General features: G+C 39.5%; 2 protein-coding genes across 5 annotated transcripts in view; both read right to left on the reverse strand.

Annotated features, from left to right (window-relative positions):
* Positions 1 to 5,600, reverse strand: part of LOC109466569 (anthrax toxin receptor 1-like) — an 11,965-nt gene extending 6,365 nt beyond the window's left edge. Inside the window, exons 1-7 of the mRNA XM_019764300.1 lie at positions 5,334 to 5,600; positions 3,910 to 3,987; positions 2,213 to 2,284; positions 1,477 to 1,558; positions 1,159 to 1,183; positions 591 to 664; positions 104 to 172 (exon numbers count right to left, since the gene is read on the reverse strand). Coding sequence (XP_019619859.1) covers positions 104 to 172; positions 591 to 664; positions 1,159 to 1,183; positions 1,477 to 1,558; positions 2,213 to 2,284; positions 3,910 to 3,987; positions 5,334 to 5,524 — 591 coding nt within the window. The 5' untranslated portion in view covers positions 5,525 to 5,600. The remainder of the gene's footprint in view (positions 1 to 103; positions 173 to 590; positions 665 to 1,158; positions 1,184 to 1,476; positions 1,559 to 2,212; positions 2,285 to 3,909; positions 3,988 to 5,333) is intronic.
* Positions 5,601 to 7,077: 1,477 nt separating this feature from the next.
* Positions 7,078 to 13,220, reverse strand: part of LOC109466675 (glutamine--fructose-6-phosphate aminotransferase [isomerizing] 1-like) — a 19,345-nt gene continuing 13,202 nt past the window's right edge. For 3 of the 4 annotated variants that reach the window (XM_019764416.1, XM_019764415.1, XM_019764414.1), the window contains 8 exons: positions 13,003 to 13,123; positions 12,380 to 12,537; positions 11,848 to 11,962; positions 11,345 to 11,472; positions 10,391 to 10,519; positions 10,006 to 10,044; positions 9,439 to 9,600; positions 9,168 to 9,212 (listed from right to left, as the gene is read on the reverse strand). In XM_019764416.1, the coding sequence (XP_019619975.1) occupies positions 9,168 to 9,212; positions 9,439 to 9,600; positions 10,006 to 10,044; positions 10,391 to 10,519; positions 11,345 to 11,472; positions 11,848 to 11,962; positions 12,380 to 12,537; positions 13,003 to 13,123 (897 nt within the window). Of the gene's footprint in view, positions 9,213 to 9,438; positions 9,601 to 10,005; positions 10,045 to 10,390; positions 10,520 to 11,344; positions 11,473 to 11,847; positions 11,963 to 12,379; positions 12,538 to 13,002; positions 13,124 to 13,220 lie in introns of all 4 variants that reach the window. The other variant, XM_019764413.1, reaches the window with a different exon arrangement.

A 13,220-nucleotide genomic window follows, 5' to 3' on the forward strand; every position in this document is an offset into this window, starting at 1 on the left:
GGGGGGTGACAACAAGTTAACATTGCAAAAAGTAACGGCTGTTGTCATGGCAACTCTTCTTGGAAAGTAGTGTAAAGCACTATGATTCTTATTCTAATCTCACCTGACCGTCGTCATAATTTCCGACTCCAATAGCAAAGACTGTTGCTCCCAGGGATCTAGACTTGTCTGCCTAGAAAGTAAAGGTACGAAAATAGAGGTGAAATAGACAGTGTACATACTTCTATGTAATGTGCTCATCTTCATTATCGCAAGAAGGTGATTTCCATAGGAAGTGATCAGGACAACTGCTCAGCAGTCAAGGGACACCAGTCTGTTTTCCGATAGTACATGAATGTAGACATGCTAAAATTTCATGTTATGCAAACCATGACATTACGCCAAAACAGCAGTTACTCAAGCAACAAGTAATGATTTTGGAAACGGTCAGACAAAATCATATTCAATTACTATACTTGAGTAACTGCTTTTTTTAGTCATTTTTTATTTACCTGGATGCCCAACCTTCGTCGTCTTAACCATTACTTGTTTATTATTATTATTTTCCTATATAATCTGATCTTACATATATCAGCGCAGCTCAATCTTACCTCATTAAATGATTGAGGCTCATCAGTAAGCTTTCCATCCGTTAGCGCAAATATGATGCTGGCAGTGTCTCCACCTATTGCATGATAAGGTTAATCCAGAAAAGAAAGTTAATGCCTTTGACTATTCGAGGTAATTCTACAAAGCTACAGGCAACACATGATTAACGTGATCAAAGCCGTCATCAACACCTTTGCGCAGGTGTTAACATGGAAAATTCTAATGCCCCATACGGAGCTATCAAAACAATGACATAATGTTATACAGGAAAGACTGTCGCTTTTTAATTGGGGTCAAATTGGGGAAGTTCAATTTCAGACTGGGATGCAAAAGTTCACGTTAGGCAAAATGTAGTTTGGGATATTCCATTTTTGCACAGGGGTGATTTTGGGTGAAGCATATTCTACTTGCGCGAAAAGAAATGTCAGCCTTTCCAGTCTACCATTTTCTTTATCTTTTATTTCGAACTGCCATTTATTGTTAATAAACCATCAGTTCTTGTTGAACCTTTCTTCTATTGAAGCGTTTCTTAAAAATAATGTAGGAAAATTGACTGGTTGCAAAACTTACCAAGAGCTTGGATTTGAGCGTTTGCCTAGAAACAGAAAGAACACAACAAAGATGAGATTCCAAACCTATACTGTATAGGTTTATGTATCGCATTATGTTCACAACGACTTCTGACAATGACAGACATCACATTTAACAGCAATGTTACCAGTTGACGTATAAGAGGGGTGACTTCTTATGATGATTGTCATTATTAAGTAATGTTGTCAATTCTTTTTAACTGTTTGTCTAACAAAATTCATAATTTAAAAATATTTAAGGAGATGGCAGTCCCTACCCTGGCATATACATAAAGCTAAATGTATAAAAGAAAGTTACCTTCCGTAGACCGTGACTCATGAAGGTCCCTCCGTACGTGTCTATCCGACGAAGGTGGGACAGGCCATGTCTGATGACATCCCTGCGGATAGCATTGGTACTACAGCTTATCAGCTTACACGGAATAGCATTTTGTTAGACAATCCACACTTACAAATAGAACTTCTACCTCGCCAAGTGCATGAATCATATACTGAAGAAAAATTTCACTAAACATTATGTTGTTTTAGATTAAGAATCACGGGTATGAAGCGACTGCATCTTTGATACCTGTGGTTACTGAAAAGCAATAAAACCATTTCGTACTTTGAAATTTTGTACCCCCCCCCGTCATGCTAGTTTCTGTGTGCCTGTTACGCCATGTTGATTTGGTTATATAGAAGACATCCTCTTTGAACCACATAACTGATGCGAGCGTGCGAATAAAAAGTTTGGCAAAATTGCCTCTGGAATTGATTTTGGCATTCTACGACATTAGTATCGTTTTCCAACATTTTCTTTTAAATTCACAGCATACATTTGCTCATTTTGCAACTCCGTTGTACGTTTTACAGTATGGTCGAAATTTTTTTGTGGAAACAGGCGAAATACAATTCATGCGCGTACGGCTGTCATCCATGTAATCAAATCAACATAATTTTGCCTAACCGCTGACTAAGCATGTAAAGCTTAAGACTGGAGTGTGAGTGTCCTACAAATCCTCCTCAGGTTGTCACAGGAAAGGAAACAAACATACGGGTCGTTGGACAGCTCCATAACAACAGAGGCGTCGTCTGAGAAGGTGATGAAGGAAAACCGAACTTTTGGGCTGAAAAACAAAAACGATAAAGACAAATAAGAAAATTGATAAGGCTTACCTATACATTTTCTAGAAGCTGATTAAACTACACAGACAGCACGTGCTGATGTGTTAAGCCCACCACAGGGACATACCGACGGCAGATATAAACAATACACTGATTCGTTAATATCACTCATACGTACTTAAGTAAATGTAAAATAACTGTATATATATATTGCACAAAGGTCTAAATACTGCTCACCAGTTGAGAGATTCCTCTTATGTATTTCGTTTGTTGTTTGCATTTCTCTGGTGTCTTGGTGCTAAACTTCGTTTAGTTAGATTGGAAAAGAATACATATTCACCCATTTTTCTGCGGAAATATACTTCCCCTAGCATGTCACTAATTTCAACAGAACACGCAAGTGCTTGCAACATGAGAACAATGTAAGGAAGTAACATGTGGTCTAAAAGTGCTCTCGACTGTAAAAAACTCATGTCACGCGACACCATTAATATTACTCAACACAATGGGCAACCTCCTACCATGATGTGTTGTTCTGTCAGTTGCATGCTTTACATAACTGAGACAGGCTCCCATCCCGTGCTATCTTCCATGATACATGGATGTAAAAACTATCTAATATTCCAGACTGACTAGGTCACGGATAAAATGAAAGTGTATATTTTTGTCGCAATTTGAAGAAAGATCCATTTAGTAAATCTCTGCAATCTCTGCAACGTTTTTCTTGATTGTTGAGTCTTGGTTTGCCCGCGCGGTTCTGCGCAGCTGCCAGGAAGTACAGGCTAAAACCGGAAGTACTGGAGGAAGCACATCGGCACGACAGATATTCTGTCCAGACCCTGTCTGACCTTATAAGTATATCAACACAAGTGGTTTTAGCTGCATTATCTTCGTTCTGCTGTGTCATAACCATACCAATTAATCTCCAAGCAGATCTTTCGGTGGCTGCAAAGACATTATCAAATTGGCCAGGCTGTATCCATTTGCCAGACTCGGGTGGCCAATGGCAAGCAGAAACTGCCTGGCCAAATACTTGGATACTGCCTTTAAGTTAAGCTACCGAAAGATCTGATCGGAGATTACTGAATGAATGATGACCTTTATAAATTACTGTACATTTTTGCCACACTCGGCTACGTACAGCTCACAAGAAAACATGATGAACAGATACAGTTAACAGTTGAAATCAATCTAATTATCGTTACATAAATTCTCCTTGCTTTCCAGTTATTGTAGAAATAATCTATGGAATGTTTGCCTAGTTGCATTAGGAATAATATCAACATAACCAGAGAAGGCAATGAGGCAATGAAATGTGTTACTAATGAGTGAAGGGGTTCAAAGACTAGACATCTGTGTTCATTAAATGGATTTTGGCATCAAATACTGTACGTTTAGAAATGGATGTTCATTAATTTGTGATTTTCTATTATTAGTATCATAGCTTCTGACCATACTAGATACTCATTTTCCGTTTTTAACTGAAGAACAGTATAACGTGGAGCAAGGAAACAGAGTCTTTCAGAGACGAACATGGAAACAAGTAGTCATCAGACAGATCATGAGTATTGTATACATTATGTTAAAGAGGAAATCGTCTTAAAGTTTAGAACCGGTATGACCTCACCTGTGAAAACTGTTGACGATCTTCTCCACGAAGTCAACCGTCTCTTCCCGGAAGTTCTTTGGTGTCACACTAGCAGACCTGGACAGAAAGACAAATATATTTACAGATAATTTTCTGTAAATATTTGATGAACCGATCAGGGTGATCAGTTAGTAGGTTTATTGATAGACTAAACAGACATTACCTGAACTAAATTTTGATATTACCAAGCATTAGTCATAAATACGGTCAACAGTCTTCATTATTTGTCAGACATTAATAAGGTTTGATCCAAATCTATTTGCAGTTTATATTTATTCTTTCTACACAATGCAGTAATTTCATGCCTTAAGTTAGTTACCTCCATGAAAACTGGAAGTATTGTGTCAGCTGTGTTTGTGTGCCTGTCCTTGGTGCTGCAGTTTGACAACATTTCCAACCAGGCCATTTTGGTGGACTGTCAGACAAGTGTCCGGCGTACCGGAAGTAGACATGCTTGTGTTTAATAGTTGGCTCCAGCAACATGGCGCCGTGCGTTTATATCCTGTTGGCAATGACCATTTAAAGCTGCATGATGTCTCCGCGGAGGCAATGGCAACAATCCGTGACTGTAACTTCCAACTTTCAGTCACCTGACCTTGCACTCTACAAATTGTTCCCGAAACACGAAAAAGACTTATGACTTTGTTTGAAAACACATTTTTCAAACTTACCTTAAAGTCAGTTATATGTATCTACATCCTAATTTGAAACAACACTGTCCCAAATGTATATCGACATTCATGGAGCAAAAATACCGAAAATTGTGACGGAAAACGGTTACTGGTAGGATCCAGAAAATAAAGGACTCATCATGTGAGGCAGTATGTGTCAATATCATACAGATTGCCTTGTACAGAATGTTTTAAGTTTTGCCGCCTTGAAATTGCATTGGCTGGTGGAAGAGGTCACGGTGTGGACTCTTAGGGAGAGTTTTGAAAAACGAAACAGTTCCAATTAATAGTACATGGTACGATTATTTAGGTTGCAAATTTTTCAATTGCCCCTAGCACATGTAGACAAGCTAATCAAGAGGCCGGGAGACAGTTTTGCCTAGTTGTAAGCCAAATGGCGGGGAGCTCGAGAGGATACCGAGTCTAAACATCCGGTAGTATTTCACCATGTAGTTTTCTCAAGCTGTGTCAGCCACAGTCTATATGGTAATATTCTTTAAAACAGTGTAACATTAATATGTGGCGTCAGCGTTCAGCTCCAAGCAAGTAGAAGGCTAAGCTACCAAGTTTCTTTCATGTTTTTAAAGGAGTGCAGGTACAGATATGTGTAATGCTACTCCATTTTAATTCGAAGTCATTGCACACTATTCATGAACCAAAGTTTATCATCTCTTTGCCTTTATCATATGGTACAGGAAAGGATTAAACACACAAAAGATCTGGGTAACTTACCTGTCCAAAACGAAATACATATCAAAGGCGCCTCTGCAAGACTGAGACTTTGGTTTGATGTTTACGGCTCGGGTGCTCTTCGTCTCAAATCCGACGAGAACCAAGATTCCGAACTGAAGAAAAGTTTTCACTCCAAGGTTCGCCATTCCCGAATCCAAGACTGCTTCCTTTCCAAAGGACAGGCCTCTCATGACAACTTACTTCAGCGTGAAAACTTTGCTATGTTTTCTCTGCAAAGCTCAACACACAACAATTGACTATAAAGAACGGGGGGACCGTTCAGTGTGCATTTAGCCAAGATAAAATGGAACCGGAACAAGAAGATGCGCATGCGCCCGTTAGTAAGTTATTTAGTATTACTAAGGAAATAGGGGCTGCTTTGAATTACTTAACATAGAGTATGAAGATTGTACCCATGCATCCACAAACAACGCAATAGAGGTAACATCGTAAGCAAGAGAGAAAGCAAAACGAAAAAAAAATTCATGGACATGACCATTCCTACTCTATGTAAGAATGCATCATCCCCAGAATTAAGAGGCCATTACTTCATCATCACGTGACAATCTTTGCCTCAGATATCCTGTTACCAAAATGTGACTCCTAGTGCTAGCCATAACATCATGACACGTCCCGTACCAAGACCCATGTAGTCCAGGGGTGACGGAATTTCCTCTCCCCTTCGCGTCCTTGACTTTGCAAGTCATTGTTACTTTCGCCATGAAGGTTGTTATTGGTTACGTTCGTGTGTGAATGTGTCAACACGATACCTCGAGAAGGCTATGGTGGGTTGTGTTGATATTAAGTAGGTGGGTACCGAAGGCCTTGAGGTTGAACCCCCTAGCGGCTTCTTATAGTACTACATCAAGACTACCGGTTGTCATATACCAGCTGATCTGGACATGCTATTGCCACGCATTTTGGGTGGTAGGTAGCTCTTGTGTTCGGAAGTGACGTGATGCATGAGTTTGGGGCCCCTAGCAGCTTGTTCTGGAACTGCAGGAGCGTTTTTGAAAATAACTATTTGTCGGAGGATAATTCAAGAACCGGTTGATGGATCGTTATGACCGAAAAGCAAACCTCATATCTCCAGCAAAGACCGAGTTATCACAACACCCTGACCCCAGACGTGAGTTCACAAAGATTCAGGCAAACAGACCCTGAATTAACACATGACCCATCCGCACGATATCATCGCGAGAGACCGCACGGACTACAGGAGGCGGCTGGAGCCGGCTTTGTGGCTGCAGATCTCCGTCCGGCAGATCGGAAGTAGGGCCTCTTCGTTACAGGGGAAGTTAGCAGGGCCGAGGAACCGGCCAGGAGCAGGATATCAGTGGCACGCAGAGCTGCTGGGGACGGAAGGGATTACGAGGCACATCGGGGTGCTGGAGGGTGCGTTACGGGGAAGGGGCGTGCGGACCTGTCCTTGTTGTGTTACTGGTGGCCTCCAAGATCTTATTTCTTTAATCACTATGATAGATTTAAACTTTGATCGGAGACAAAATGGAACTCAAATGAGGTTTATCTTATTTCTTTAATCATTATGGTAGATTCAAACTTTGATCGAAGACAAAATGGAACTCAACTGAGGTTTACTTTTGGACTGCATGTTTATAAAAAGGAACTCACCAGAAATTTTCGGTCGAACCCGTCAGCCCCAAAAAACTTATCTATGGGTTCCCTTTTGTGTTGGATCAAATTAAAGTTTAACTTTACCATTAGTATTAATTACTGAACACAGAAGAGCTTTCATTCGAAGATCCTATTTCTGTTTTCTTCAGAACGTTCATCAAAGCTGGCACACAGATATCTAACATAATTTTCTCCAGGTGCTAATACTAAGCTGTAATAAATGAAAAAGAAACATAAAAATCTATGTCTCTACTGAGCTTTCAATGGTGACTTTAGAATACAATGGTACAGAGTAAAATAGCTCCGTGCAAAGTTACATTTCTTATTGCTCTCAAGAATTCTCATTGACAGTAATTATATATGATGCATACAATCCATATATATATATCCTTACATACATACATACAGTGATAAATTCAGATACTGGCTTGTATTTGGCTACATAGAGTACAATTATCATGGTTCTACATGTATACAGATGGTTCTAGAGGCATATATCTAAAAACAGTTATTAGATCCAAGTATTATAATTCATGTAATTATTGCATATTAACAAGTTTGCACCCTCTTAAATGACCACTGACAGTCCATGAATAAAAACATCACATCACATATGAAAGGTGCACTCACTGCATTCCACTGTGTGATCCATGTCAATGTCAACACCACCAGGGTTTGAAATATATACTTTTTTTCTCAGGTTGCCCAGTGTGGGTAACCAAACCCAAAAACGAGGTTGCCCTTCAATATTTCAGGTTGCCGTCAACACCGGTTGTTATGTTTTGAGGGCAAACTTTAAGCCAGGCACACTTATATTGCTCACGTGCTGTCTGTGATGGGCTTTAAAACGATCACTTTGTATGAAAACCTGCACACCAGGAAAACCTGCACACCAGGAACCTGGTGTCTCCAACAAGATTCACACAGAAAACATGGCAATGTGCAGCGATAGTGGGTATTTTGAACCCTGTACCACCCTAAGGCTTGTGTAATTGATCACAAAATCTAATTCTGGATACATATCGCTGTTCCTGAAGTGTTCTAAGGCACCAGGATCTGCACGGATGTTCTCATTCACGTCATCAGATCATCACATTTGTATAGAACAAAATCACACATATGGTACTTTTACAAGTGCAAGAACTATAATTATCACATAAAGAAAACAGACAAAATACTATATTCTACAGTAACTGTTGATGTAATATACATTCTGTCATAGTTTCTAAAGCAAGACTAGGTTCTACAGTAAATGTACGGTTGATGCAGTCTACATTCATAGTAACAGTTTCTCAAACAAGACTTCTATCTACTTGTCTATACAAAACTTGGTTCCACAGTCATGGAACAAAAAAAAACAACTTTCTATCAATAACTAAGACTAGTAAGAGAAATAAAGAACAATTCTTCTTTTTGCTTTGGTGTCAGAGCCTTAAGTAACATCTGCTAACATCCCAAAATACTTTCAGGTTCTTAACATATAATGTAGAGAATAGACAGTTACCATGTATAGGCTGGAACTGCTACAGATTTCTTTTTAAAACATTCTTACAACTACATACATGCTACATACTGGGAGATTGTACAGACTTTTTACTGCAGAAAATTCCACTCAGCCCTGTATACACATTTAGTAAGAAATTATTCCATTGATTTCAATAATATTTCTAATACTACATGTATTTAAAAACAGCACTTGAAGATATCTCTATCATTTAACATTTAGATTAAAGTAAGTATAATTCAGGGCTATATGCTGGGACCCTCTTCCATATATGATAAAAAAGTCATATCAACCTTATACACCAGAAAATAGAGCCTTATATTCTTCTGAATAAGACATGGTGTTCACAAAGTCTTTGTTTCTTATTCCTCAGTGTAATTTTCTAAATATTCTTTTCTAAAAATTGTTTCCACAAAAATCTTGGGGGCAGAAACAGACAAATACTGGCAAAGCCTCATTGTGGGTGAAATATTGTTGGCCAACCTGTATGGCCGTTGCATTTACCCCTATCGGAAAATGGCAATTTTTTTTAATGTTTATGTTACGGATAAAGCTTTTGACAAACATGGGCAGCAGTTTATTCTGTAATGCTGAAATTAATTGTTGACTTTTATGAATCTCGTCAAAGTCACTGCCAGAGTACTGCAACTCCTGGGAAATCTGAACTGGCCTGCTGGAAGACTTGTTTTGCATCTTTACTCCACAGTAACAGACTTGGCCAGGTTCCGGGGACAGTCAACCTACAGGAGGAGAAAGATATTGCAACATCACATTGTCAGAGCAAGGCTTAGAATTCAAATCTTGTCCAAGTGACCACCTCTATAAGTCTTCCATCTTGCCATAACAACCACTTTTCTGGTCCTAATTGTTTCTCCCAGAGACGTATTAATTTAATGATAAACATGGCCTTACGCTTAAATAAACTCCTGGCTAGAAGCCTGAGGGGCACAAGTGCGCTGTACTTACATCACAGCCCTTCAGCACAGCGATGTGGAAGGACAGCAGCTGGAGCGGGATGACAGTCAGGATCCCAGACAGACAGTCCACGATGCCAGGCAGCTCCATCACACGGTGGGCTTCCTTCTGGGACATGGTGTCCCCCTGCTCACACAGCAGGATGGGCCGGCCCTGCAAAACAACAATTGGTTTATATACATGTACGGTGGGATAAAGACAACAAATAAAGAGCCCATCACCCTTAACTGAATTGCAATGTGGGCTGACATCGTTTACCAGATACCTTTGACCCAGTGTTGACCTCACACTTCAAAGAAGCCATGTGGTATGTTTCGGCAAAGGGCACTTTGTATAGCGGCTATACAGATACAGAAACAGAGACAAGTCTCACTGCATCAATCTATTAAAGAAGACCAGAATGACTGGTTGAAAGCTCTGATTGAAAGCTCTTTGTGTTGAAACAAAAGTTTTACTTTTGAACAACAAACTTTTACTCTTCAAACTTTTGTTTAATCATGGGGAAGGCTTCAGATATATAGATAATCCTAATCATGATAAAATTCAAACATTTCTTACCATTCTGGCAACAACCTGTTGCAGGGCATTCTGGCATTTCTGAAAAGGAAATAATTTGCTGTCAACAAAGTTTATCAGTCTGCAAAACTACTATGACAACAAAAGGTAAGGTCACCGCAGGTGAATGTATTGTTCATATCTACTGTACAATATCTCCATTATTCTGCTGTTCTTTTACAACACCAGGTCCAGCACTATTATATGTATACCAAAAAGATTAAAAATACTGAATACTGGTGACATTAATTCTGTACATTACAACTGCAACTTCTTGTCTCTAATTTGTTGTTTTTCCCAAGAGCATTACATCTGCTAAATGAGCCATTTGCTCAAATGCATCCATATTTTTGATGCGTCTATAAAGAAAATAAAAAAGGTGACTGACTGTGTAAGTTCCATCTTTCATGATGATCATGATGATAGGCATGGCCTTGTCCACCAGTGCCAGGGGTCCATGTTTCAGCTCACCTGCCAGGATACCCTCCGAGTGCATGTACGTCAACTCCTTCACTTTCTGTAAGTTTAAAACATTAGCTGGTATTACACAGATTTAATATAATGAATCAAAAAGTAAGTCTCCTTTCAATTTTCAAGTATTACGTGAACTACTAGTTGTCAAACTCTGTGCTAATCAATGCTTGTATATAAAACATTTGAAAAGCTGTAATGAATTGAGGCTAATTTCCACTTCTTATAAACAGACTATGTCATACAATGTTCCTCCAAATGACAAATATGAATGATAGAGAATGATGCTAATGCAGGGTTGGAAATACTTTTTTCCCTTGCCCATCAATATTTTAGGTTGTGGTCGACACTGGCTGTTTATTTTAGAAGGCAAGCTCTAAGCCAGGTCGCCTGTAAAGTATCAAAAGTATCACGTGTCACATCCTGGCTAAGGAGGGAAACAGTGTCTCAAGGAAGTCATAAGCTGGGCAGCTGTACATAATCTTTCAAAAGGTTGCTTTGTAGGAAGAAATGATAACTTGCATAAGGGTAACCTGGCGTGACCCTCCATTACGTCTTGCACACAAAGCATGACTTGCATGGTGGCAGTGTGAGAGTGGGTATTTCAAACCCAGTCATGCATTACTCATTTTGGGACAGGCCATGTACAGTCTAGATGGGATTACTAATATTCAGTCAGGAATTGTGAAGCCATGATTGAAACTGTGTGTGGTCTTTTGTGGTATGTCATGTCATTGCGGATCATGTCTTATGTAATATTGTACAGTATGTTATTTTGTACAATGTATGCCTAGCACTGCCTGAAAAATAGGTTTTTATTCAATCTGAGTGTAGTTACTGGTGAAAGAAATAAACTGAAACTGAGACTAACCAGAGCTCCCTCCAAGCATGTAGCAAAGTTGTAGCCACGCCCCATGATGAGGACTGACTTCTGCTGGTAAAGCTCCTGGGCCAGAGAGTGGACCTCCTCATCAAGCTTCAACACATCCTTGATCTTATCTGTTTGGCAGACAGAGAAAGTCTTAGGATGGTATAAATAATGTAAATGGATAATCTATGTCGCATTTCACAATGCAATAAACTACATGTAAAAGATTAAGTTGTTATAATTTATAGATTATGCCACCCTATTTCTATTCACTAGATACATTCAACAATTTTTCAGACACCTGTCCTATAATTAAAGATAATGATTGGGGCTACACCTCAAGCACACTAAAGAACCCACCATGCACACCTTTTGAAAAAAGAGTAGGGGCATATCCTAGTGTTTGGTGGTCCAAATACTACTAACTGAATGTTGGCAATTCACTATGGACTAAAGAATAAAGTGTACAATTTACACTAATGGAGACCCTAACAAAACAAACAAACCTGGCAGTTCCTTGAGACCCTTGATGATGTCAGCCCTCCTCTGTTGCATGGATATTCTGTCTTCACACATCATCAAACCAAACATCACCAGGGCAATGAACTGGCTTGTGTAGGCCTGGGACAGAGGGGGGAGATTGTCAATTCAAAATGTTGGGATTTTATTTCAACTGTACAAATCTTTGAGATAAGGAGAGGAGACATACACAACACTTTTAGTAGAATAAAAATGTTCAATTGAAACTTGCATATCGAATTGTATGGTAGGGTTAAATGGGCATATGTTGGTCAATTGTAACCTTGGTAAATCACAGTTAAAATCATGTCATGCATGGGGAGACACAGCTAAAATGGATTCATAAAACTAGCTCCAAAAATTGTGCACCGCTGGAAAAATGGAACATCACAGGACATTCAATGATAGCTGAATTGAGCTGTGAGTTACCTGGATCATCTTGTGATGTATGCTATTGTAGGTGCATTGTACATCATTTGTGACTGGGGCTTCATTAAGAAATGCCAGCAGATTTCCTACCTTGGTACTGGCCACACCGATCTCTGGCCCAGCGTTGATGTGTACCCCACAGTCTGTCTCCCTGGAGATGGAACTGCCCACCACATTAGTGATGCCCACAGTCAGCGCACCACGACCCTTACAGTACCTCAGGGCCATCAGTGTGTCTGCTGTCTCTCCTGCAAACATGTCACAGTAAAATCTCTCTCAATGATAATTCACAAACCAACAATTTGATAATTATGGGGCTTTGGTCACTCTACATTATGATCTAATGTGGTATAAGCTGGTGTTCCAATACTTTTTCAAACACATGTATGACTTTTTGAACTCCTGCTTTACACTGTAACTGGCTATGGCAGCAGGGAAATGCTTGACAACATGCATGGTTGCTATAAAGTTCCAAGATCAAGGGTTTTTATTACTCATTATCATATCAGATGACATTGACCAATCTGCAGCCCCCATTTCATATTGGTTATGATGCTAAAACCTTACCAGTGCCCATAAAAACATGGTGATTAAATCCCATAAACAACATTGACTGTTACATGTGGCTATAAAATACAATCTGAATTTGAAGTAAATGTCAAGTTGCCAGTACGATTCAGTTTTTTAATCTTAGGATGTGAGAAGTTACTGACCAGACTGACTGATGAAGAAGCAGACGTCGTCCCTGAAGATGGGAGTTTTCCTGTCCAGGAAGTCTGAGGCCAGCTCCACCATCACAGGCAGCTCTGTCAGCTCCTCCATCAGCTGCCGAGTCTGTGAACACAACAAACACCTCAAACATCCACAAAATATTTACAACTTTGAAATTTGTTACTAGAAGATTCTTTCAACAGTGACAAGTTGAAGGGTA

This window comes from Branchiostoma belcheri, unplaced genomic scaffold (genome assembly GCF_001625305.1).
Source record: "Branchiostoma belcheri isolate BF01 breed outbred unplaced genomic scaffold, Haploidv18h27 scaffold17, whole genome shotgun sequence".
Taxonomy (NCBI): Eukaryota; Metazoa; Chordata; class Leptocardii; order Amphioxiformes; family Branchiostomatidae; genus Branchiostoma; species Branchiostoma belcheri.